This window comes from Danio rerio, chromosome 8 (genome assembly GCF_052040795.2).
Source record: "Danio rerio strain M-AB ecotype USA chromosome 8, GRCz13ab, whole genome shotgun sequence".
Classification (NCBI taxonomy): Eukaryota; Metazoa; Chordata; class Actinopteri; order Cypriniformes; family Danionidae; genus Danio; species Danio rerio.
The window spans coordinates 9,992,493-10,020,017 of NC_141028.1; the positions used below are offsets into that span (position 1 = coordinate 9,992,493).

The 27,525-nt window shown below is 39.0% G+C and overlaps 1 protein-coding gene across 5 annotated transcripts in view; it reads left to right on the forward strand.

Annotated features, from left to right (window-relative positions):
• The window catches only part of plxnb3 (plexin B3), a 192,456-nt gene that overhangs the window by 72,044 nt on the left and 92,887 nt on the right, over positions 1–27,525 (forward strand). For 3 of the 5 annotated variants that reach the window (XR_015497540.1, XM_087264222.1, XM_087264221.1), the window contains exon 2: positions 26,343–27,462. Coding sequence is in view for 4 of the 5 variants with exons in the window: in XM_087264222.1 (XP_087120348.1) it covers positions 26,359–27,462 (1,104 nt within the window). In the remaining variant the exon portion in view is untranslated. The remainder of the gene's footprint in view (positions 1–26,342; positions 27,463–27,525) is intronic. The other 2 variants (XM_087264224.1, XM_087264223.1) reach the window with 1 other exon arrangement.

The following is a 27,525-nucleotide window of genomic DNA, read 5'->3' on the forward strand; positions in this document are numbered from 1 at the left end:
ATTTAGATTATTTACTTGAATCATTACTATTGAACTGTGAAGAGACTTTCAACCAGCACAACAAAAAAGGCCTCTGAAGACAATCACCTACTGCACCTTTAATATTTGTTTTTCCTATATGGAATTGAAAGCAACTGCACAGAAGTTAAAATTCAAAATGTTTGAAAATTACATTTAGTTACTAAACAACATTAAGAATTTCAATGCAAGTTAAGATTGTTTTTAATTTTTACTTATACGTTGTCAAAACATCTGTCTAACCTAGACTTTCAGGTTTAAAACTCTAAGTTTAAGACATAATAATTTAGTTTAAAGTGACAGTTCACCCAAAAAAGATACTTCTGTCATCATTTATTCACCCTTTACTTGTTGCGAGCCTGTTTCAGTGTCTTTCTTCGGTTTAACACAAAAGAAGATATTTTGAAAAATGTTGGAAATCTGTAACCATTGACTTCCATTGTATTTTCTTTTTCTACTACGGAAATTAAAGTCACTGCATAGGAGATGAAATTAAAATGTTAGAAAACAACATGAAGAATTTCAATCCAAGTTAAAATCATTTATCATTTTTACTTATAAGTTGTCAAAACATCCGTCTAACCTTGACTTTCAGGTTTAAAACTCTAAGTTTAAGAAAAAATAATTTAATTTAAAGTCGCAGTTCACCCAAAAAAGAAACGTCAGTCATTTTCAAACCTGCTTGAGTCTCATAAAAGAAGATGTAGAAAAATGTTGACTTTCTTAATGTTTGTTTTTCCTACTATGTAAGTCAATGGTTACAGGTTTTCAGCTTTCTTCAGAATATTAGATTTTGTGTTTAACAGACACTCATAAACGCATGAACCCTCTTGAGTAAACAGTGAGTCAATTTAAATTTTAGGGCGGAGCTATAAATTCAAATAGGGTGCGTATTGTACAAAGTAGCCTGTGAATTAGCGCCAGCTCCCTTCCTGTCAGTTTCAGCAGAGTGAGCGTGTTTATCTGCCCCCATCAAATAATTAATGTTGCATTTTTATGCACGCAGATGCTTGTCAAGGTGCTGATGAAAGCAGTGTGGGCCGCTAGCTAGCGAGCGAGAGAGAGAGAGAGAGCCTGGCGGTGTGAAAACGAGAGTCGAGGGTGAAACCTAATAATCATCATCATACGGTTGATGGTTCCAGAACTGTTTTTAAAATTCACAGAGAGTAGACGCACTTCTCACACTCATCCAGCTTATGAATATAGATGCGCACCTTTCTAACCTGGCAGAACTGTTGAATTCAATCAGCGTAAAATTGAAACGGCACTTTTTCAAAAAAGGTGTCCCGTGATTACCTGTAGGTTGCTTTTAGAAGAGCTCTTTTCCTGTAGATTCGCAGACTTTGCTTGTGATAAAAGCTTTGCTCGAGCGTCATTATATCACCCATTGTGGCCATTACGGCTCATTAGCATCAAAATAAGATGTCATCATATTTGTTTGTTCGGAGAAGGTGATAATTACAGCGAGCCGGAGATGATTGGATGCCTGACTCACTCAGTTTGACCGCAACCGTGTTTTTCTCCACTAGAAATTCCTACAGGACCCCAAACATGCTGCTAACCTCCTGCTCCGCTAGCCCAAACGCCCTGATGATATCAGATATCTGTGTGAAATATGCGCGAAATATTCATGAGCTCGGTTGGAGAGTATAAAGAAGCAATGAGGAGTGGAGGCTTTGGTGGAAACAGAGGACTGATTGCAACAGAGATATGAAGATAGTTGAGTTTTCCGCAGCGAGAGGGAGAAAGGATTGAGTAAATGTGAGAAACGATAAATTATTACGAGTCTAAGTAGTGTACAACTGTCAGTGATGAAATATGCACGAGGTTACATTACCAATCCACATATTTTATCACTGTTGTTTTTTGCCTTTTATCTCTCACTCTCTCTCAGTCTCTCTTTTCAATTTTCCCTTTAGGGCTGGGTGATATGAAAAAAAAATCTCATATTATGATATAAGCCATCTCATTTTACTGATAATGATATACACTCACTGACCACTTTATTAGGTACACCTTACTAGTACCAAATCGGACCCCCTTTTGTCTTCAGAACTGCCTTAATCCTTCGTGGCGTGGATTCAGTAAGGTACTGGATATAATCCTCAGAGTATTTGTTCCATATTGACATGATAGTATGACGCAGTTGCATATCAGATTTTTCAGCTGCACATCCATGATGCGAATCTCCCATTCCACCACATCCCAAAGGTGCTCTATTGGATTGAGATATGGTGACTGTGGAGGCCATTTGAGGACAGTGAACTCATTGTCATGTTTACAATGATCAGTTGGTAGTACTAATGGGCCCAACGTGGGAATAAGAAAGTATTCCCCACACCATTACATCACCACCAGCCTGAACCGTTGATACAAGGCAGGATGGATCCATGCTTTCATGGTGTTGAAGCCAAATTCTGACCCTACCATCCAAATGTCACAGCAGAAATCGAGACTCATCAGACCAGACAACGTTTTTCCAATCTTCTATTGTCCAATTTTAGTGAGCCTATGCCAATTGTAGCCTCAGTTCTTAGCTGACAGGAGTGGCACCCGGTATGGTCTTCTGCTGCTGTAGCCCATCCGCCTCAAGGTTGGAAGTGTTGTGCATTCAGAGATGCTCTTCTGCATACCTTGGTTATAACAAGTGGTTATTTGAGTTTCTGTTGCTTTTTTTCAGCTCAAACCAGTCTGTCCATTCTCCTCTGACCTCTGGCATCAACAAGGCATTTGCACCCACATAACTGCCGCTCACTGGATATTTAATCTTTTTCAGAACATTCTCTTTAAACTGTAGAGATGGTTGTGTGTGAAATCCCAGTAGATCAGCAGTTTCTGAAATACTCAGCCATGTCTGACACCAACAACCATGCCACGTTCAAAGTCTCTTAAATCACCTTTCTTCTCCATTCTGATGCTCGGTTTGAACTGCAGCAGATCATCTTGACCATGTCTACATGCCTAAATGCAGTGAGCTGCTGCCATGTGATTGGCTGATTCAAAATATTTGCTTTAACGAACAGTTAGACAGGTGTAGCAAAAAAAATTTGGTTGGCGAGTGTATATCACATTTAGTAACATTTCTTTAAATTTAACCAATTCAATTACTTGTATACATTGACATACATATTGGCACATGTAAAGGACTATTTCTTTTATATTTCACATTTTTATATGCTCAGAAATGTTATCGTATTGCTCACTTTATTTAGAAAATGTTTGATTAAAAATGTAAAAATATTAAATAACTAATAATAAAATGGGTGGCGGTGTGGGTAGCGCTGTCACCTCACAGCAAGAAGGTCACTGGTTCAAGCCTCGACTGGTGTCCTCGGGGTCCTCCGGTTTCCCCCACAGTCCAATGACATGTGGTATAGGTGAATTGCAAGCTAAATTGTCTGTACACTCTCAGAAATAAAGGTACAGGAGCTGTCACTTGGGCAGTACCCTTTCAAAAGATACATATTTGTAACCAAGTAGTCCACAGTGGTACCTCAAAAGTGCACATTAGTACCCAAATGTACCTAAAAAGTACCTTTGAGGTACCATTATGGACCCTTCAGGTACAAATGTGTACCTTTTAAAAATGTAATACCACAAAGACAGCTCTTGTACCTTTATTTCTGAGAGTGTAGTGTATGTGTGTGAATAAGAATGTATGGGTGTTTCCCAGTAATAGGTTGCAGCCGGAAGAGCATCCACTTCATTAAACATTTGCTAGATAAGTTGGTGGTTCATTCTGCTGTGGTGACCCATGATTAATAAAGGGAAGAAAATGAAAATGAATGATGGATTACCGTAAACAGTGTATTTGGATAAATAATAGATGATTATATGTAAACGATAGACTTTTACTTTTGTCCATACGATATTTATACCGACATATTACACCATCTCCAACAGTCATGAAATATGCACGAGGTAACTTTACTAATAGCCATATTTTATCACTGTTATTTTTGCCTTTATCTCTCTCTCTCTCTCTCTTTCTCTCTCTCTCTTTCTCTCTCTTTTCAATTTTCCCTACCTTCTCTTTCTCTGTTTCCATATTTCCCAAAGTATCACCCCCTCCTGCTTGGGCGTAGAGTATGGAAATGAGAAGTTGCCCACCCTCCCTCTGCACAGAGGTGGTGATTAACCACTGCACACCCCAGGCACACACACTCTCTCTTTTGCACACACACTCACTTGGTGTGCTGACACTTTCATGCCTGGCATCAAAGAGACTTGTAAATCCCAGTCACTCTCACTCTCAGTATGCATTCAAAGAGCCAGCTCTGTAATAATCAGTAGCGTCTCCGCGATCTGCCCATCTCCACCAGACATGATGCGTGTTGTGAGATGCGTTGTCTTTGTCTCGCGCCGAATTTCCAGGTTTATTTCCACCCTGACACCTGCATTAGCATGGCGGCGTCTCACCTGCTGCGACGACCCTTCTAGTCTGCTTTGTGTGACGTGACGCAAACGCGACCTTGCCTCATGACAACTTAGGAGAGAGTGACTGTAATTAAGCAAATATGTTAATCAAGCTTTTGCAAGGACGCAGTCATTAGCATTCGTTAAAGGGATAGATGACAGTTCTGTCAACATTTAGTCACTCTCAGACTGCCTTTTATATAAGTAGAAGAAAAAAACTACTTTAAAAAGCGTCTATATGCATCAGTATGCCTCTAATGTTGTTGTTTTTAAGTACTGTATGTTATATATACATATATATATATATGTGTGTGTGTGTGTGTGTGTGTGTGTGTGTGTGTGTGTGTGTGTGTGTGTGTGTGTGTGTGTATATATATATATATATATATATATATATATACACACACACATATCTATATACAGACTATGTAAATAACTATATAACATAACTATATGACACTTGCGGGTGGCATGGTGGCTCAGTGGTTACCAAAGTTGCCTCACAGCAAGACAGTTGCGGGTTCAAGTCCCACCTGGACCATTTGGCATTTCTGTGTGGAGTTTGCATGTTCTCCCCGTGTTGGTGTGGGTTTTCTACGGGTTCTCCGGTTTCCCTCACAGCCCAAAGACTATAGGTGCCATGGGTGAATTGGATGAACTAAATTAGCTATAGTGTGTGAATGTGAGTGGGTATGGGTGTTTCCCAGTACTGGAAAGTGGTTTCAAACCAGTATTTTTTTTTTCTGTAGAGCATAAAAGAAGATATTGTGAAGAAATCTGAAAACCATTGACTTCCATATTAGAAAAAATAAATCAATGAGTAACATTTTTTAAAAATATCTTGTTTTGTGTTAAACAGAAGAAAGAATCCAGTAAGTATTTTACGCTTTTTCAGTTTAGTGGCTAATTCGTACAAATTCAGTCTTATAAAAATGCATGATTTTAAAAAGAAGGCGTGGCACCCGTACCCGCCCCTAAAAACAACTGTGCTTGGGTGATGAGCAAGTCGTACTAAACTGTATGAAGGATATTGTTCGAATTCATAGCGTGGAATTTAATATGTTGACTGATTTGTTGTGTTGTATGACGCTCGCATTTGAAATGACAAAAGTTAAGTAAACGTAGGTTAAGTACTTTTTTAGGCATAGTTCACCCAAAACTGAAAAATGCTCTTTATTTACTTGCTTTTAAGTGGTTTCAAACTTTTCTGAGTTTCTTTTTTTCTGTTGAACATAAAGAAATTCTGTAGAAAGCTGAAAGCCATTGACTTCCATAATAGGAAAAACAAACACTGTGGAAATCAATGGTTGCAGGTTAACGTTTAACTATTTTTAAAACATCTCAACAAAAGAAATATACCTGTAAAGGTTTGAAGGGTGATGACAGATTTTAAAATTTTGGCTGAACTATCCCTTTAAATAATTACCTGGTCCATGCATAGTCTTAAAAACTGCTTTTAAATGACGTGAGATGTTTTAACAAGACGCTGTGATGCATAGTGCAAGATGTTTTGTGTCATGTCAGATGTCCAGGTTTCCACTACTTAAAATCAAAAGCAGGTTTTTGCAGTTAGTGGTTATATATTTGCTAAAGTAACAAAGATTATTTACTAAATAAACATTGAAAATGGGATTTAATCAGCCTTATCTAAAGAGAAAACGAAAGTGTTCAGTAGAGTTTAGTCGTATGAAATTGTATGATTTTAAAAAGAAGGCGTGGCACTCAACCTCGCCCATAAAAACTAACCACCATTGTGTCATTGTGGCAAATCGTACTAAATTGTATGAATGAGATCGTATAAGTACATACGAATTAGCCACTAAGACAAAGTTACAAATTGCCGTGAGATTGGATTGGATTTAATATGTTGATTTATTTGTTATCCTGTATGACGCTCACGCTTGAAATGACAAAAAGTAAAGTAAATGATAATATTTTTTTATTAAAGGGATGGTTCACCCAAAAATTAAAAATGCTCATTTTTTATTTACCTTTAAGTGGTTTCAAACCATTTTTTTTCTTCTGTTGAACTTAAAAAAATATATTATAAAGAAAGCTAAAAGCCGTTGACTTCCATAGTAGGAAAAAACGAACACTGGAAGTCAATGGTTAACATTTAACATTGTTCAAAACATCTTCTTTTGTGTTAAACAAAGGGATGATACTCGTAAAGGTTTGAAGGGTAAATAAGTAAATGATGAAATTTATGAGTGAACAACCCCTTTAAATGGTTATTTGGTTCATGCATTGGCTAATAAATCCAGAAACTGTGCTTTTAAATGACGTGAGATGTTTTAACAAGACACCAGGATGCATAATGCAACATGCTTTGTTTCACGTCAGATTCCCAGGTTATTTTTTTCCTGCCAAAATCACGCTGCCCCCACCTGCTGTGACCGTTCACCCGACCTACGCCCTCCTTTTCCTCCATATAAGTAGAAGACAAAAAAATCTTCTTTGAAAGGTGTCCATATGCATCATTGTAATGTTATTTTTCAAAGTATGTTCAAGATTTGTTAGCAACATGCACAGCATTTATTAATCTTGATCTTAATTCAACATTCACTAATTCATGATTTAAGTCAAAAGCAGGTTTTTGAAGTTAGCAGTTATATATTAATCAAATTATCAAAGACTATTTACTAATCAAACATTGAAAAGGAGATTTTATATGTTGATTTTATTTGTTGTGTTGTAAGACACGTTTGAAATGACAAAAGGTTAAGTAAATAACAATACTTTTCATTTAAAGGGATAGTTCACCCAAAAATGAAAAATGCTCATTATTTATTTACCTTAAGTGATTTTAAACCAGTATTTTTCATCTGTTGAGCAAAAAAGAAGATATTTTGAAGAAAGCTGAAAGCCATTGACTTCAATAGTATTCGTTTTTCCTACTATGGAAGTCAATGGTTGCAGGTTAACATTTTTCAAAACATCTTCTTTTATTTTTAACTGGAGTAAAATACTCAAAGGTTTAAAGGGTGAGCAGATGATGACATTATTGGGTGAACTATCTCTTTAAATGATTATTTGGTCTGTTATATTGCCTTTTTAAATCCAAAAATTGTGCTTTTAAATGACGTGAGATGTTTTAACAAGACGGCGTAATGCATAATGCAAGATGCTTTGTGTCACGTCAGATTTCCAGGTTATATTTTCTGCTGAAATCTCTCTGCCCCCACCTGCTGTGACCGCCCACCCGACCTACGCCCTCTTTGTGTAGTGAAACAGACGCGCGTGTGATGCAGGCATCTTATCTTAGACTCTCACACCTTGAGAAAGTGATCCAATTAGGCAAAAATGTCATGACTTGCTTATTTTTATCAAGCTTTTTTGCTAGAGGGGTGTAATTAGCACGTAGGAATTGACATGCATCTTGCTCGTACATGCAGAATTTCACATTAAAGCTCTGTTGGTTTAAAGCATCTAACCAAAGTAGGGTTTAGGACAAAGATTCTTTATTAAAATAAACATTGAGAATGTGATTTAATATGTTGATTTATTTGTTGTGGTGTATGGCACTGCCATTTAATATGATAAAAGGTTAAGTAAATGTCTATAGCTTTTATTTAAAGGGATAGTTCACCCAAAAATGAAATATGCTCATTATTTACTTACCTTTATGCATCGATATTGCAATTTGATCATTCACAATAGTCACATCGCAGGATATGCAATGTTGAGCTTGTTTTATATTTCATCATTTGCATGTGTTTTTAATGGCTGTGATTTTATAATGATTTAAAAGAGTTCAGGTATAATAAATTGTACCGTTTGTGACCTTAACTATGATTAATTATTTGAATTATTTTTATGTTTAAATTGTTTATTGTGAAAAAACAAACATTACCTCAGTGCAGATAGTTACATATAACTCTTTTTCTTTTTTTTACAAAAGAGACAAAAAAAATAATAACAAAAATATATATATAATAAAAAAAGAGAAATATTAATAATAATAATGATAATAATAAAAGAGGAAAAGAAAAAAAGAAACATGAGTATTAAGTGTACTGAAAATTAAAACCAAATATCACAATCAAATGTTCAGATACATTGTCAATGTTGAAAGTAAATATTTACAATTAAACGGTATAAAATGGTATTAGATAAAACAAAAAAGTTTAATTAATACGAAATAAATTAAAAAGGGATTGAACTCAGGAGAGTGCATCTATTAAATGGAAGGCAATAACTTAAGAGAGTTAAAGTAAGTTATAAAACATTGCCACTTTTTAAAGAAATTAGTTTTCCCAGAGCATCTAACCTTTTCCAACTTAAGAAAATGCATTGTATCTACAAGCCATTGGGATGTAGTTGGAGGCTTATTTGATTTCCAGTGAAGTAGTATACGACGCCTGGCTATTAGTGAGGTAAAGGCCAAAACATCAAGTTGTTTATAATTGAATTTGGACCAAATCTTTGGAACCCCAAAAATGGCAACATCAGGGGATGGGTTTATATTTACCTGCAACACCTTGGACATAATTGTAAAATTTTTTGAATTATTTTTATCATTCAGTTACTGTACTTGGATACTGTTAGCCTCGGGAAACGATAAAGTACTTTATTTCAATTGAACCTTTTTCTTGATTGTATTTATAGATTGTTATGCATGAAAACACTCACAACAGATGCAAATACAGGAATGCACTGCAAATAGCACAAGCAACAATGAAAATGTGTCCGGGGACCCCAAAAAGTTTATAGATTGTTTATTAGATTTGATGGAGATGCAAATAGTAAACATTAATTCATCAATCTCTGACAAAACACGCGCATGAAAATGCTCACAACACATGCAAATACAGAAACGCATTGCAAGTAGCACAAACAACAACGAAATCATGTCTGGGGACCCCAAAAAAATGTTACAGATTGTTTATTAGATTTTATGGAGATGCACTCCCACTGCAGAGTCAGCGCAGTTACTATTATCTAACATTATAAATTCTTTCCAAATAGAGATATTAATTCATATGGTAAAATTGTATTGATATCGCAATATTTACACTCACTGGCCACTTTATTAGGTAAACCTGTCCAACTGCTCGTTAACGCACATTTATAATCAGCCAATCACATGGCAGCAACTCAGTGCATTTAGGCATGTAGGCATGGTCAAGACAATCTGCGGCGGTTCAAAACAAGCATGAATGGGGCAGAATGGGGCAGAATGGTGATTTGAGTGACTTTAAATGTGGCATGGTTGTTGATGCTAGACGGATTGGTCTGAGTATTTCAGAACCTGCTGATCTACTGGGATTTTTTACACACAGCCATCTCAAGGGTTTACAGAGAAAGGTCTGAAAAAGAGAAAATATCCAGTGAGCGGCAGTTCTAAATGCCTTGTTGATGTCAGAGGAGAATGGCCAGACTGGGTCCAGCTGATAGAAAGGCAACAGTAACTCAAACCACTCGCTACAACCGAGGTATGCAGAAGAGCATCTCTGAATGTACAAAACGTCCAACCTTGAAGCAGATGAGCTACAGCAGCAGAAGATCACACCAGTTGCCACTCCTGTCAGCTGAGAACAGCAAACTGAGGCTTGAAACTGATTATTCCTTGTATTAGGGGTTCAGGCTGGTAGTGGTGGTGAAATTTTGTAGGGGATATTTTCTTGGCACACTTTAGGCCTATTAGCAACAATTGTGAATTGGGCGACGCCACAGCCTAGTATTGTTGCTGACCATGTCTATTCCTTATTCCCCACAGTGTACCCATCTTCTGATGGCTAATTCCAGCGTTTCATAACACACCATGTCATAAAGAGTGAATCATCTCAGACTGGTTTCTTGAACATGACAATGACTTCACTGTCCTCAAATGGCCTTCATTCGCATCATGGATGTGCAGCTGACAAATCTGCTGAAACTGTGTGATGCTATTATGTCAATATGAACCAAAATATCTGAGGAAAATTCCCAGTACCTTACTCAATGCCACAAAGGATTAAGTCAGTTCTGAAAAAAAAAAAAATTAGGCCCAACTAATTTAAAAAAAAACTGAAAATTAGGCCCAACCAGGTACTAAGTATTGCAATGTTTTTTTTTTTTTCAATATCATGCAGTCCTACTGAAAACCATTGACTTCCATAGTAGAAAAAACAAATACTATGGAAGTCAATTAGCATTTAGGAATTGACATGCATCTGCTGGTACATGCAAAATTCCACATTGAAGCTCCGTTGGTTTGACACATCAAACCAAAGTATTCAGTTTGGGGCGTTTTTTTTTTTTAATCAATATTGATCATTAATGGATTTCAGATTTTTTTTCAGTGATGCATCTCATCTTTGATGTCTGTGAAGTAGTTAGAGCTGCCGAAATCTTTTTTTTTTCTTTTTTTTTTAGCCATGGAGCCAGACTACATTGTGTCATTGGTTCAGACAGTGTGCTTTAAATTAGATGAGACGGTTTGTCAGATGTCAAGCCTGCCGAAGCGATTCCTTCCTCTGATAGCGCAAGCACACACAGCAATGGGTGGGGTCCGCACGTCTGTCTGTTGGCTCACCCCATGGAGGAGTCTCGGCCTCTGAAGCTTGTCTAATTTTTTTTTCCTCACTTTTTTTTTTTTGCCAGCTACATGCTTTTGTGTGATGTCCTTCACATTTTTAAAGGGAGGGGGGGGGGGGGTTGTACTATATGTGTGTAAAGTGTGTCTGTCTGGAAGCATTTTGTGTATCAGCTTTGTGTCTGATGTTGTGTTTTGCGTATCATGCAGTCGGCGAAGAAATTAGACACACATGCAGGCTATAATTACTAGTGTGTCTGTTTCTGGGGGTAATGAGTGTTGAGTGAGCGTAGCAACCTAGTAAGTATGCGCTTTGTTGTTAATATGCTACTGTGCAGCAGAGGAAGTTTACAGAGACTTACACACACACACATAAGCGCTTCCAGCTAGGGTCAGAGGTCAGCCAGCAATCGAAATGCCTCAGCTTGAATTGGTTGCACCTTTCGGGAGCGATAAACTCCGCTACCCCCTATTTAAAACATGTTTACGTGTTGCAAAAGCTGTTATTAGCGAAACGCATTAACTGTAATAGCTATTGGTCTGGTTTTACAATAATATGCTGCGAAATGAACCTCCATTTATTTCCTTCCTTTGTCAAATCGCTGTTCTTTTGTGTGTGTGCGTGTAAGGAAGAGCTCGTCTCCTATATACATCCCAAGCCCCTTTTCCATTCCTCATCACAAAGGCAGCAGCTATTCCACTTTCTTACTGAATAGCGAGTGTGTTCCCGCTCTCTCCCATGATGCCCCCAAACAGTTATTACCATTTAAGTCCACAAAAAAATGGAGATGAATGCTGATGCTGCAAAAGCCCGACCTAATTCAAGCTGTGAAATTGCCTGTTTTGACAGTGTAAGAGACCTCCTGCATGCTCCGTTTTACCAGACTTTTGTTCTGTGCCATTCTCACCCTGTCTGCCTCTGTTAGGTGGATCTGTGGAGGAATGGCGCACGCTGGGTGGGATTCAATCTCTGGCACTCTGTTTTGCATCTGTTTGCCACTCTCGGTTAAATTTTCGGTGAGAATACGGTGGCGGCGGCACACCCTCTTCACTTAGACGCTGTAGGGCTGTGAACGCCTCACTGGTTTATTCATTTTAGGACTGACACATGTAGCATTTACATATTGCCATTTCAATGCCTGGATGATATCCTACTTTTTTTGATTCTTTCATTTTAATCAAGGTGAATAGCTTTTTGTGATGTTTGTTCACGTTGTTGTTCCAGATGAAATATAACACGGAAAACGCAGTTTAAATGTGTTCCAGTTGGTTACATTTTTAATTAATAGTCATTCAAACAAACATCTTTACCGAAGCCTCTCTGCTAGACGGTTGGTTTTGCGCATCCGCCATGTTTGTAGTTTATTTACACTTTTTCACTCAAGTTTGTAGTTCTAATCAAATTTACGTACAACACAAAATGTATTGTGGTCAATATTAGCGGTTAAAGTATGGACGGTTCTACACTTCGAATTTTTACCAGAAATAGTAAACCATCAGGGTAGCTTTGGCATACTCTTTTCAACATACTATGGTTTGGGACATACTAATGTTATTTTCGGATACTATTTAGGTCATATAGTAAGCGAATTTGGATGCAGCACATGTCTCTGTTATGTGGATCTGTGGAGGAATGGCGCACGCTGGGTGGGATTCAATCTCTGGCTCTCTGTTTTGCATCTGTTTGCCACTCTCAGTAACATTTTCGGTGAGAATACGGTAGCAGTGGTGGCAGCACACCCTCTCTACTAGGGCCCATAAACAATATTATATCGAATCGCAATGAAAATGTGTGTCAATAACAGTAATAAGCCCTGGATTTCTTTTACTCTATATTGATATAAGAGCCAGTCGTGAGGCAGAAATGTGCAACAATGGGAATATAAAAGTGTGTTGATGTTAAAGATGTACCAATTTTTGGCTACCGAAAACTTATCAGACGAAAATTTGTTATGCCATTTAAGGGACCCTCTAATTTTTGTGGCTTTAGTCATTGTTAGGATACTCTTTTAAATCTGGAAGCATTAGCAAAATAACGTTATAGTTCAATATGGAAAACGTTTATTCTGATTGCATTTTTGCCATATCGCCCAGCCCTACTCTCTAGTTAGACGCTGTAGGGCTGTGAACGCCTCACTGATTTATTCATTTTAGGACTGACACTTGTAGCATTTACATATTGCCATTTCAATGCCTGGATGATATCCTACTTTTTCATTGTTTCTATTTTATCAAGGTCAAATAGCATTTGCACCCTCTTTTTGTATTTATCAGGCCTCTTTCAAAGGGATAGTTCATCCAAAAATGAAAAATTTTGTCATCATTTGCTCAGCCTTCCCTTGTTTAACACCTTTATGATTTTCTTTCTTCTGTTGTACACAAGATAATCCCCCCTTCCACCCCTACTCCACCTCCCTTTTCCTTGATATTGCAGTGGCCCATTGGTTAGCATTGTTGCCTTACAGCAAGAATGTCACTAGTCTAAGTTTCTAACAGGCCAGTCAATGTTTCTGTGTTTAAATGTTCTTCCTGTTGGTTTCCCCCTGGGTTCTCTGATTTCCTCCGACTGTCCAGAAGCTTGCCACATAGGTGAATTGACCAAACCAAATTAGCACCACAGATGAGTTTTCAATCAGCAGTTTGTAGCAATCCCTAATTTGTCATCAGCCATAATAGGCAGGGGAGTTCTCGAGACCTACCTGAGCTCAAACTCCCCTCTCGCCTTGCAAAGTGTGAACCCTTGAAACACCATTGACTTCCATAGTTGGAAAAACAAACTGTGGAAGTCAGTGGGTACAGATTTCTGACATTCTTCAAAATATCTGCTTTTGTATTCAACAAAAGAAAGAAACGGTTTAAAACAGGTATAAAATGAGTAAACAATGACAGAATGTTCACTTTTGGTTGAGCCTTTAAGCTTGGTCAGTTACGTTTAGAAATATATAAATGTGTGATTAGAAATAAAATTTAAAATTGCAGCAAACTGTTTGGAAGCATTAAAAGTGTCCAAGAAGATGTCCAAAGTTGTCACAAACAATGACCCAGAGACTGTTTAGATGCATGTTACTGATGAGAAGATGATGAATGTTTACGGTATGATGACCAAAATGGCCTTAAACACCCAGCAGGCACAAGACGTCAACATGATGTCAGATTGAAGATGTACCCCAAAGTAATGGGGACGTTGCATTTTGTTTGGAATGGAAAATCAGTTCGTCAAGCCGATGTCAATGTTTACCGTCCAACTTAAAATCAACCAAATATCAACATCTAATGATGTTACAGCTTTAGGTTGTGTGGACGTTACCACCATAGCGTCTATCAAGCGATGGATTTGGTTGCCATACCTGACGAATAAATGTCATTATTTGACATCAATATGACGTTGGTTCAAGATGTTGGCTCGACGTTGGATTTTGGTCCCTTTCCAGCACGACCTAAAATCAACCAAATATCACTGTCATTTAATGTTATTATTGGAGATAAAAATATCCTTGTCCTTAGACGCTGGCTAGAGATTGAATTTTGGTCACCTGACATCATGACCTAAATTTAACCTAATATTAACGTCTTGTGACGTTGTGTGCCTGCTGAGCAATAACTAAATGCACTACAGAATGTTACGTTTACACACATGCACAAATTACATGGAAATGCATCAGTTTTTTACAACGAAATACTCACTATTCACTACTCTTGTGTACTTTTAAAAGGACTTTGAGTATTATTTACAAAATATATTTTTACTCTACTTGCACTACATTTTAGGCAAGTAATGGTACTTTTACTTAAGTATGATTTTCCTTTCCACCACTGGTTATATATGACTTTACACAACTTTTCTGTATAGCCGACATTAAACTTTTTTTAAATAAAAGATCAAGGAGGATTTAAATTTTCATGATGTGACCACTTACTAGAAGGAATCTGCATTCTCTGTTTGCTGACTCCACAATATTCAAAGCTCGTCAGTTTATTAGCAAACAGTTTTTCCACTCTGAATGCAAGTCAGCATCATTTTGCTTTTTACCGATCCTGTTGTGCAAGATCTTGACGAAACGGGTCGTGACTAAGGATAGGAATAATCAGCTGGCGGTCCGCAGGCTCTCTGGGCTCCTTCCTTTTGATCATGTTCATTAAACGTGGATAGCGTGAGTCCTTAAGCTAGCTAGACAAGAGACACCGTACAAAGCGATGTTCTGCTTTCAGCCTTCATAAACAAGGTGGCACATGAACTCTCCAATCCAAAGCCTAATTGAAAAGAAGTGGCTAATCTCAACAGCGTGTCAAACTGTCCTTTTCTTACCCACCATCCCTTTGAAGGTGGAGACGAGGTAAAATGTTATGCATACTGATAGACTCCGGCTTCTCTGGAATTTTTTTTCCCCTCCTCTCCTTTGCTCTTTCTCTTCATCTCTCATATACTAGGCCCTCAAGACTTCTTGGCTGCTGTGATATGAATTAAAGATGAATCTTTCTTTTCCCTCTATAACTTTCTCGCTCAGTGTCCTCTGATACTTTTTCTCCTTCAAAAAATGGAATCGTGTTTGGCGTACCAGCAGAAATTAGTCAAGCCTCTATCTAGACTTCACTTGAAGGCAAACACAACTATTACCGTTGCTTATACTTGAAGTTAGGGCTTTGAACGAACTTTTGACCCTTAGCATTACTGTTGGTGTGTAGCCTGCAGTGCTTGTGCTTCGGATATGAATTATGGCTTGGATTGCCTTGCTGGGGAGAGGTGCACTGTGCAGGTGAGGGGATAAAAAAATCTGAAAAAGGTTAGGAGGAAGTCAAAGCAGTTAAGCTAAAATGAGTTTCAAAGGGATAGTTCATGCAAAAATCAAATGTGTGTCATCATTTACTCACCTTTCACTGCTATATATTTTTGTTCTGTTAAGTGCAGTTAATTTATAAACTAATTTTGAGAGGATCATGTGCTTATGATTGACCACAGCTGGTCCTGCATTGGCAAATGCATCATTCACCAATCGGATTATTCCTAACTCACTTTAAATAACCAGAGTTTCTTTCCTCAGTCATTTTCGTCTTGAAGAATCCCCCCTACCACCTCTACTCCACCTCTCTTTTCCTTAAAAGGGCAGCACGGTGGCCCAGTGGTTAGCACTGTTGTCTCACAGCAGACAACTAGTCTAAGTTTCTAACAGGCCAGTTGATGTTTCTGCACAAAGTTTACATGTTCTTCCCGTGTTCATGTGGGTTTCTAGAGCGTCTGCAGAGTGACTTTTCTTCACCTCAGCTGTGATCGCTGTTTATCAGTGTCACTCATCGGTGAACAGCGCCAGAATGTTAAAACCAATCGCAGCCCTTTATGTTGAGCAGCGCGTGACCAATCAAAGGGGTGTAAGAAAGAACTTGCTAAAACAAGGCTCAGAAAGCCAGCGGGATATTAATATTTGTTTATTTGCTATAAATGCTCGTTGTTATGTGCCTGTACTTGAGTTTTAAAAGGTAGTTTATATATACATATTTATAAAGGTAGTTTATATTATAGACTGTTTGTATTAAAGGACAAAATTGTATTACAAATAGTATATAAATATAAATAAATGTATATATTTTAATATAAAAATTGCTGTGCTGTGAAGAAAATCTACAACTCTGTATGGAAAGCATCGTCAATGATGCTATGATGATGCAATCCATTCAACATTTTAAATGGCTCCTGGGAAATGTCAAAACCTTTTTGTTTTTTTTCTTCCTGGTTTTCTTATTGAGGCACGCTGTATGCAAAATTGCCATTACAGATTGTTTACGTTTGCTGTTAGGAAACATTTCAGAACGAGTGATGGTAAAAGCATCACGGCTGGATTCTTCCCGTGTTGGCGTGAGTCTCTTCTGGGTGATCTGGTTTCCCCACATGTCCAAAGACATGCGCTATAGGTGAATTGGACAGGCTAAATTGTCTATAGTGTATGTGTGTAAATGAGTGTGTAGGGATGTTTCCCAGTAATGGGTGGCAGCCGGAAGGGCGTTCGCTGCATAAAACATATGCTGGATAAGTTGGCGGTTCATTCCAGTTCATTTCGCTGTGGCAACCCCAGATTAATGAATAAAGTTACTGAGCTAAATTTAAAAAGTGTTACAAATTTTTATTATTGTACTTATTATTATTTTTGTCCAAGTGCGTCCAGAATATTCTGTTTTGGTTCAGGTCCAGAATTTTCATTTAGGTGCATCTCTACCTGTTACACTAACAAACCAGCACAGACTGGTTTAAGATGTTATTTTCGCCTTTTATAATGACTTAGGTTATTAAGCAGCCACCCAGCAACCACACACAAAAGCTCAGCAACAGTAGTCAACATTTGAAATGGATCAAAAATGTGTTTCAAAATTGTCCTAAGACAAGGACGGGTGTTGTTCAATAGTTTAAAAACAACTTTGATTTAAGATGTGAACCCACTTCAGATGTTGACTACTGTGCATAACATTCAACTTAAAAAACACCTTAGCAATTACATTACAATTCACCAAGATCACAAAAAAGATTAACTTTTTGGAAGAGGGCATGCAGGTAGTACTATTTATTTGCCAAACATATAAGAGATGACATTCTGTATAAGATGCATTGCTGATTGCACCAAAAGAGAAAGGAAACTGCAATAACTGTTAAAGTAATTCTGTAATTCAGTAATTCTTCATCACATTGACAATGTCAACCAACTGTTTAAAAGGAAAATAAAGCAACATGCTAGCAAACATTCACAACACAGTGTCAAACACCCAAGCATTTAAATGGCAATGTAATATAAACCATTATTGACCACTTGGCATTGTCCTCACAGCCACCCCAATGTCCTAGAAACCTCAAGTGCTGTACAAGACAGACAACCCTGTGGACAAGCAGTACACGGCGGCGAATGACCCAAGAGTGTCCACAGTTGATGTTGTAGTGGAGCAGAAAGGAGTTCCTCTTATGCTCGTCGGGCGGGGCTACACCAGTAAAGGACCTGGTGGGATCCCACCAATCACAATACAACGTTTAACCCCAGTTGAGCGACATTCTGCACTGGCGTTTTCCCACGAAGAACTTAGTAAGCTGGTGGTCGGAAGCTACTCTGAATACAACAACCACTTTGTGAATGCGTTTCACCACAACAGCTACGTCTACTTTGTGTTTTCTCGGCACGACGTGTGAGGCAGACGAGAGTACCAAACCTGCGCTGTTTGTGGCTATGGCCATGAGACAAGCATCAACTCCCACATCGGTTCTGTTGAAGATACAGCAAATTCATTTTGCTCCATTTAATTTATATGATCACTGAATAGCACTGAAGTCTATTGAGAAGATTTCAGTTTCATAACAAAGCCAAGTGATGCTGCATAGTAATTCTTCATAACACTGACAAAGGCAACTAACTGTTTACTAGGAACATAAAGTAACATGCTAACAAGCATTCACAACACTGTTTTAAACACCCAAGCATTTAAATGGCAGTGTATTATAAAGCATTATTGACCACATGGCATTGTCCTCACAACCACCCCAATGTCCTAGAAACCACATCACTTTAAAGGGTCACAAAACACCAAAACACATTTTATGAGCTGTTGACAGTCGTATATGTGTCCCACACTGCTAAAAACACTATTAGGACACCTATATTTCACTAAAAAGTGTAAATTGGTTGTTTTTTGCGTGATTTCAAGCAAATTCGTACTTCCGGTTTGAAACGAATTTTTGAAGCTGTGTCACGGTCATGACATAATAGCGTGTATTCCAGCGTGCAGACTGGGCGTCTGTGCCAGAGTGAGTCTTATTACGTCTTACAGTGTGATGCATTAATGCATGAGTAAGGCTTGGTTCAAACCAATCAGCGCGCTCTATTGTGCAACTTCATTAATATTCATTACTCTCACCGTGTTTACGTGACATAGACGCCACGTTGTGTTGGCAAAACAAGCGTGAAGTGTTGCTTTTATAGTTTGCTGCCGTTAAGTTTCGTTTTTTAATTTTCTCTCTGTGAGAGCTCATCTGGATCACGTGAGGATTAACAGTGTACGCGACGCTCGACAACAATAACTTACGTGTCTAAGGAGGATTATTGTTTACCTGAGAGCTGTTCTCATCTGCAAACGCTGAGATCCGGATTAGCTTGTAGTATTCTCTTCATAAAGACGCGGCTCTAGTTGCTGGTGATTGTCCTGTCTCTACAGATTTGGTAAGTGAGCGACCAGTGCACTTTGTTTATTCAGTTTGTTCGTATCGAACTAAGTTAACTATTGCACCGAGTGCAAACATGTTAGCACCACAACCAAACTTTAACCTCGTGTAGGGTTTTTACCGCATTTTGTGACCGGAATAACACACGCGGCTTTCTGTAGCTACCTGCCGTGTGCATCTAAGTTTCCGGAAAATGCGGAGGTTTTTTTTCTCTCATTCGTCGTGTGGTATCAAACATTGCATGTAAAATACACGCTTAGAGCAGATCCTCGAATCAAATATCTAGTTTGTCGCGAGGGGCATGAATGAATTCCCTGAATGAAAGAGCCAAACTGCAGTTAAAGTCCACCATTTAATAATTTGGCAAATAATTCGACTACAGATGTCCATGTAGGTTAAACACCATAACTTTCTCCTGTGTGTGGGTATTTTGACTGAAACTCGCGCGTGCCCAAATAGACACTCCCACACCATCCCACTTTAGTTCCTCCGACACTCCCCCCTAAACAGAGCTGGACACGCCCACTTTTCTGACTTTTTTCCAAAGTAGAGGTGTGAAAACACCCTGCTGAAACGAGGGGGTTTCATGGCCCTTTAAAAGACTAAGTAATTGCATTGGAACACCCAACCAACTACATAGAAACATGCTACTAAATATTTAGAACACCCTCACAACAGTTTAGCAATTCCTTGCATGACACTCAAGACAGTCTAGCGACCCCGTAACAATATGAAACTTCTTGAAACCTCAGCAATAGTACAATTCATTGGCAACCACACAAAAAAAAATCTAACATCTAGAGTCCTGCATAGGAGGCACTCTGCGTTTATTGCATCAGATGATGCGTCAGTCGATTCTCTATTTTCTCGCTGTTTTGTTCAAAGGTTGGTAACTGGATGTAACATCTGAAGCTTGTGACTTTTGAGCGGTTGATTAAAGCGGTGTCTGTTTTCACAGTTTCGTAAGTAAAACCAAAAAGGCAACAGCTACAGGCATCATGCATAATTTAGCACCTAACTTCTTCACATCTCTATTACTTTTTTTTATCAGCGCTCTCATATTTTCACACACACACACACACACATGCTCTTTCTCTCAATTTCCCTACTCCCCCCCTCTCTCTCTCCCTCGAATCTTCATAATTCAGAGGAACAATCTAGTCATTCTCAAGTTATCTTGCGGCATTCAGAATCGGCCAGTAAACAGTGAGTCAGACACCCCGAGACTGACACAAACACACGCAAAGGGTGTTCATGATAACAGAAGGCACGCTTTGGTAGGTTTTATCAGCCGCCGTTCTTGCGCTTGCCGGTCGTACTCTGGCATTCCCGACTTTTCTGAAGTAAACTCCAGCATTATTGCGTGTTTCTTGGTCTCAGACGCATGTCTTTTATTGCACCGGACCAAAGCCTGGCAGTCTCACTCAAGCATCCTTCAGTGCCTGTATGAAGGTGGCAGGACTTTGAAGAACAAAAGAATGTGTTTGAAGCCTGTAGTCTTTGTGCTGCATGGCGATGTGCGGCAGTAGGTATTCTCTGTGGTGTTTTTCTGTTAACTTAACATTTGTCTTCTCTCTCTTTTCCCCTCCCTCTCTTTCTATATATTTTCTCTCTCGATCAACCATCTGAATCTCTGGCTTCCTCTAACACTGACTATCTCGCTTTGCCTTCTGACTCTGTTCCTTCCTTTTCATGCGTTAGTCAACTTTCCATGCCCCTCTCCCTCTTACTGTCTTTTCCCATATCTTCACTTCCTTCCCATAACTCACACAATACCTTCCTTGTTAATTTGTATCCCTGTTGTTTATATTCTCACCCTATCCCTTCATTCTGCATTCTCTTTCTTTATGCCTATTCTATGTTGGAAAAATTTCAAAAAAATAATTCATGCTCTCATATCTAGGTTGGACTACTCAATATCGGTCCTTGGGTCACACATTTTGTATGTCTTCCTTACTTAACACACATGATTCGGATCCTCAGCTTAATAACAAAGAGATCTATTAACTGATCCTTGTGTGTCAAATATGAGAGAGATACAAAATGTGCAGGGCGGAGGGGCCCGAGGACCGGAATTGAGAACCTCTGGACTACTGTAACTCACTATATTTTGGGATGAGTCAGACAGCTTTATCCTGTTTGCAGTTAGTTCAAAATGCTGCTGCAAGGCTTTTATTGAGTACCAAAAACATCATCACACAGTCTTAAGGCTGATTTATACTTCTGCGTCATGCGCACGTGTATGATCCGGTGCAGCCTTTGTGCGGTCGCATACTCGACGCTGACACGCACCTCTCAAAAAATGTAACTACACATTGCGACGATGCATAGATTGGTCTGCTTGGTAGCTGTGAAGGTTTGGGCAGTGCTGAGAGCCACGAGCCTGATGGAGCAATTGTTTAAAAGTGTCGAGTCCTCCAGATGGAAACTTTATTTTTGTGTTTACCTTATGATTAAAGTTGTTGCTCGTCTGCTGGTTCCCGCCTTTGAATGAGCAAGTTTTAGCTACTTCTAGCTAAACTATGAAGGTAAATCAGTTGCGTAACTCGAGAGCTTGCAAATGTAAATGTGAGCACTTGTGATAATAATATTTGTATGTGTAGGTTGAAATGTACACTTACAGCTCTGATGTGAACAGCTGAATCCCTCGATTTGCGCACACACACAACAATCCACACACTTGTGTTTTAAATTGGAAGTTGCAGATTAATAGTTGTGTATTTGTAAAATGTCATTTACAAATACAAAATGACAGACACACGTGTGCACGGCAAATTTGATTGCATCTTATCTCTACAACCACAGGTCGGCACTCACAACCTCTCAGTTTCGTCAGTACAACTACAAATCTCCCGCGCTCTGACTTTTGCTACACATCTCCCGCGATCTCTGTAGCAGAACCCATCTGTGCACTTGCAAATGCAGAGGCGTGAGCATCGCGGGGCGGGGCAGGTGTAAAGCTGTTTGATTGGCTGATGCCTGACCAATGAACAATGCCAGCAGCCAACAGGACTGAGGTGCAAAAGAATCATTTCCCACGATTATTTTATTATTTAGGGTTTATTTCAACTCTTTTCTGAAGAGATTCTTGTTAAAAATCATTAATTTTGCGGAAATGTACATACCAGTAAAAGAGCAGCAAAGCCAGTTTATTGGCTAGAGCCAGCCAATGAGATGGGGCGTTTCTGTTTGTCAGGACACAGGGCAGCTCACGTTGTTGGAGGCCTCGAGCAATCAGAGGGTAAGTTATGATTTTTAATAATTATCTATATGTTCAATACTGTTAACTAAGCTAAGGACTGTGCTGGGTGCTTCTCTAGTTTGTTTTTTTATATAAGAAACAGTTATGAGTTATGTAGGAGTTGCTTTCTATCATGTTATATCGTTCTAAAGATACGATTCAACCCACATGAAATAAGTTGTAATAGTATTTATAGTAAATAATATTACGTTTTTGAACCATACTCACTATAGTAAACTGTATTATATTGTATATACTGCAGTATCTACAACTTTGTTAATGAATGCAACAGCACACTGTAGTATTAACTAGCATGAACTTTAATAAATTGAAGTATATATATATATATATATATATATATATATATATATATATATATATATATATATATATATATATATATATATATATAGCTTAAATTTGATAAGATTGAAATATAGCTATTTGTTTAAAACTAAACATTCTAATGTCATTTATTATGCAAATATCAAGTTGAAACAAATCTGGTAAGAACACATATTTATATGTAAAACCTAATACATTTTAAAGCAGTTTCATTTCTTTCTGATTTATACATCTACATCCATTACATCTGATTTAGGTCCACAACTTGCATCCTTCAACATGATATGTGTGTTCAAAGGAAGAGCAACTAGGTGAGGGAGACAGTGTCCATCGCTCGGCTGAGGGTCCACTTTGAGCATCTCATCTGCAGGGTTAAGCAACATAAGCTGAACAGTCATCATCTCTCTCTATTACAGCGAGCATCAACCAGCTTTACACAATGGCTTGCTTTTTGCCCATTACTAAAGGTTTGAGCAAAGGATTAAAGAGGAGATAACATTTGATGGGTAATGATGAAGTTGGATTTACCACCTCCATCTCATTATGAACAAGGAAAAACCCTGAAATATTTCAATACAAGTAACTAGACATTTGCACTGCACTTATTTGCACTGTAAATTTTATTTGACAAATTAATGTTAAACATTTCCCTTACAGCACAGGTGTCAAACTCAGTTCCTGGAGGGCTGCAGCTTTGCAAAGTTTAGTTCTAACCCTAATTAAACACACCTGATCAAACTAACTGAGTCCTTCAGGTTTGTTTGAAACTTTCACTTAAGTGTGTTGAAGCAGGGTTAAAACTAAAAACGTGCAGGGTTACGGCCCTCCAGGAACTAAGTTTGACAGCCCTACTTTACAGTAAAGTGTAAAAATACTACATTAAACAATTAGCAAAATAAAAGTTGTGTGTTGATGAGTGTGTGTTTTGTTCAAATCTGTAATCATCTTGGCAGGTAAAAAGAGAAAACAAATGGTCGGCTTCCTCTTGAATGATCTGAATCATTTTGAAGTGTTTGTAGATGAGCTTGATCATCATGTCATCTTTAGCATAAATAACATCCTATTCAAGCTATGCAGCTTCTCTGAGTTCCTCATCAATTTGAAACATGCTGATCTCTCCTGTCACTCCTTCCTTACAGGAAACTGAGAAATAACCTATAGTTAGTAACTTTCATAATTAAAAAAGTGATATAAAGGACACACTGTACACAAACATGTAAATAGATAGATGGATAGATAGCCATGATGCAGGTTATTATAACAAAAACCGGTATAATCAGTGAGAAACTGAAACGCCTAGTGTTATTTTTAATTGCTATTAATGTGTGTGTAAATATACTTCAATTTATTAAAGTTCATGCTAGTTAATACTACAGTGTGCTGTTGCATTCATTAACAAAGTTGTAGATACTGCAGTATATACAATATAATACAGTTTACTATAGTAAGTATGGTTCAAAAACGTAATATTATTTACTATAAATACTATTACAACTTATTTCATGTGGGTTGAATCGTATCTTTAGAACGATATAACATGATAGAAAGCAACTCCTACATAACTCATAACTGTTTCTTATATAAAAAAACAAACTAGAGAAGCACCTAGCACAGTCCTTAGCTTAGCTAACAGTATTGAACATATAGATAATTATTAAAAATCATAACTTACCCTCTGATTGCTCGAGGCCTCCAACAACGTGAGCTGCCCTGTGTCCTGACAAACAGAAACGCCCCATCTCATTGGCTGGCTCTAGCCAATAAACTGGCTTTGCTGCTCTTTTACTGGTATGTACATTTCCGCAAAATTAATGATTTTTAACAAGAATCTCTTCAGAAAAGAGTTGAAATAAACCCTAAATAATAAAATAATCGTGGGAAATGATTATTTTGCACCTCAGTCCTGTTGGCTGCTGGCATTGTTCATTGGTCAGGCATCAGCCAATCAAACAGCTTTACACCTGCCCCACCCCGCGCTGCTCACGCCTCTGCATTTGCAAGTGCACAGATGGGTTCTGCTACAGAGATCGCGGGAGATGTGTAGCAAAAGTCAGAGCGCGGGAGATTTGTAGTTGTACTGACGAAACTGAGAGGTTGTGAGTGCCGACCTGTGGTTGTAGAGATAAGATGCAATCAAATTTGCCGTGCACACGTGTGTCTGTCATTTTGTATTTGTAAATGACATTTTACAAATACACAACTATTAATCTGCAACTTCCAATTTAAAACACAAGTGTGTGGATTGTTGTGTGTGTGCGCAAATCGAGGGATTCAGCTGTTCACATCAGAGCTGTAAGTGTACATTTCAACCTACACATACAAATATTATTATCACAAGTGCTCACATTTACATTTGCAAGCTCTCGAGTTACGCAACTGATTTACCTTCATACTAAACAAAACAAAACACCCTCAAAGAAACTCAGTGGAACATAAAAACATACTGCCAGCTAGCGTTTTGGAAGTGTAATTGCAGAGCAACACAAACAGCACACAGAAGTATAAATGCCCGACTACGCGCAAGACAGTCGCCGGTCACGCTTGACGCAAAAATATAAACTAGCCTTTGCACTGATTACCTTTGCATCCTGCCACTTTAAAAATTCTTCTCTTGGTTTTTAAAACACTAAATGGCTTGGCACCTTCTTACTTGTCAGATCTGCTGACTAAACATCAGCCTAGTTGGTCCCTTTGGTCATCAGACCCGAGATTATTATGCACCCTTACGTCGACGGTGCAGGACTGACCGTGTATTCGCAGTAGCTGGTCCTAGATTGTGACATGCTTTGTCCCTCTGTATTAGATGTATATCACCTCTGTCTATTTATAAATCTAGGTTGAAAGCTTACCTTTTAATCGGCAGCTAGCTCTTCGCAACTCTCACGTGGTCGCCCTATGAAGCTAAGCAGGACTGTGCCCGGTCAGTACCTGAATGGGAGACCACATGGGAAAGCTAGGTTTAGGTGCCAGAAGTGGTGTTAGTGAGGCCAGTAGGGGGTGCTCAATCTATGGTCTCTGTGGGTCCTAATGCCCCAGTATATTGATAAGGACTCCATGCTGCTAAGTGAGTGCTGTCTTTTGGATCAGATGTTAAAATCCGAGGTTCTGACTCTCTGTGGTCATCCCAGGACTTCCCTCAAAAAAGAGTTGGGGTTTAACCCTGCTATCCTGTCCAAATTTGCCCACTGGCCTCTGTTCATCAAGGCCTCCTAACGGTCCCCATATCATAATTGACTTCATCACTCTGTCTCCTCTACACCAATCAGCTGGTGTGTGGTGTGCGGTCTGGTGCAATATGTCATCATTTCATCCAGGTGGATGCTGTATGCTGTGGTGGTGAATGAGGACATTCCCCCCAAAAATGTGTAAAGCGATTTGAGTGTCCAGAAAAGCGCTATATAATTGATTATTATTTTTATTATTGATTTGTCATTTTATCAGTGAGAATTGTTTGTTTTAGCTAGAATTTTATATCTTTGCTTTTGTGATTTGTATTGTCCAGCACATTGGTCAATCTTTGCTTGTGTTTAATAATGCTATATTTAAAAAAATTGACATTGACACTTCTTTTCAACCTCCCCCTCTTTCTTTCTTCTTGATCCCTATCTCTTTTTCAGCAGGTGAGGGGGTGCCATGCCAGCTGCTGCTCCCCTGTTGCTGCTCCTCGCCATCGTGTGGTGGCCTCTAGTATTGCCTCTGGCCCTCGGTCATCTTCAGAGTCCCCCAGCATTCATCTCCCTCAATGGCTCCCGGCTCAACCACCTCCTGCTGGACAGCCACTCAGGCCACGTCTACATAGGAGCGGTAAATGTCCTCTACCACCTTTCCCCGGACTTGCAGCTGCTCTCCTGGGGCAAAACAGGCCCTAAATTGGACAGCCCGGACTGCTTGCCTCCCATTGATCCTAATGATTGCACTCAGGCAGCAACTACAGATAACACCAATAAGCTTCTGTTGCTGGAGGAGGTAAGAGGAGGGAACTCGTCCAGCTTGATAGTTTGTGGGACAGTCCTGCAGGGCATCTGTGAGAAGAGAAGCTTGCATAATGTCTCTCAGGTGCTGTACAAGACCGACAACCCTGTGGACACACAGTATGTGGCGGCGAATGACCCAAGAGTGTCCACGGTTGGTGTTGTGGTGGAGCAAAAAGGAGTTCCTCTTATGCTCGTCGGGCGGGGCTACACCAGTAAAGGACCTGGTGGGATCCCACCAATCACAATGCGACGTTTAACCCCAGTTGAGCGACATTCTGCACCGGCGTTCTCCCATGAAGAACTTGGTAAGCTGGTGGTCGGAAGCTACTCTGAATACAACAACCACTTTGTGAATGCGTTCCACCACAACAGCTACGTCTACTTTGTGTTCTCTCGGCGCGACGTGTGGGGCAGACGAGAGTACCGAACGTATGTGTCCAGACTCTGTGCAGGAGACCCCTTTTTTTACTCTTACGTGGAGGTGCCGCTTTCTTGCAATGGAGGATATAATCTGGCTCAGGCGGCCGTGCTTGGCTTTCACCGGGAGCAACCTGCGCTGTTTGTGGCTATGGCCATGGGACAAGCATCAACTCCTACACCCACAGACAAGTCGGCTCTTTGTGTGTACACGGTGGAGGAGCTGGACAAAGCTCTGCATGCTGCCCAGCTACTGTGTTACACACAGGAAGGCAAAGATGTCAATAACAAAGAGAAGGCATACATTGAGTATGAAGTGTCCTCCAGATGTCTGAATCTTCCACAGGTAAGTTGTTGGCCTATGTTTACCTGTTATTCCTAAAAAGCCGATATGACAAATATCTTATAT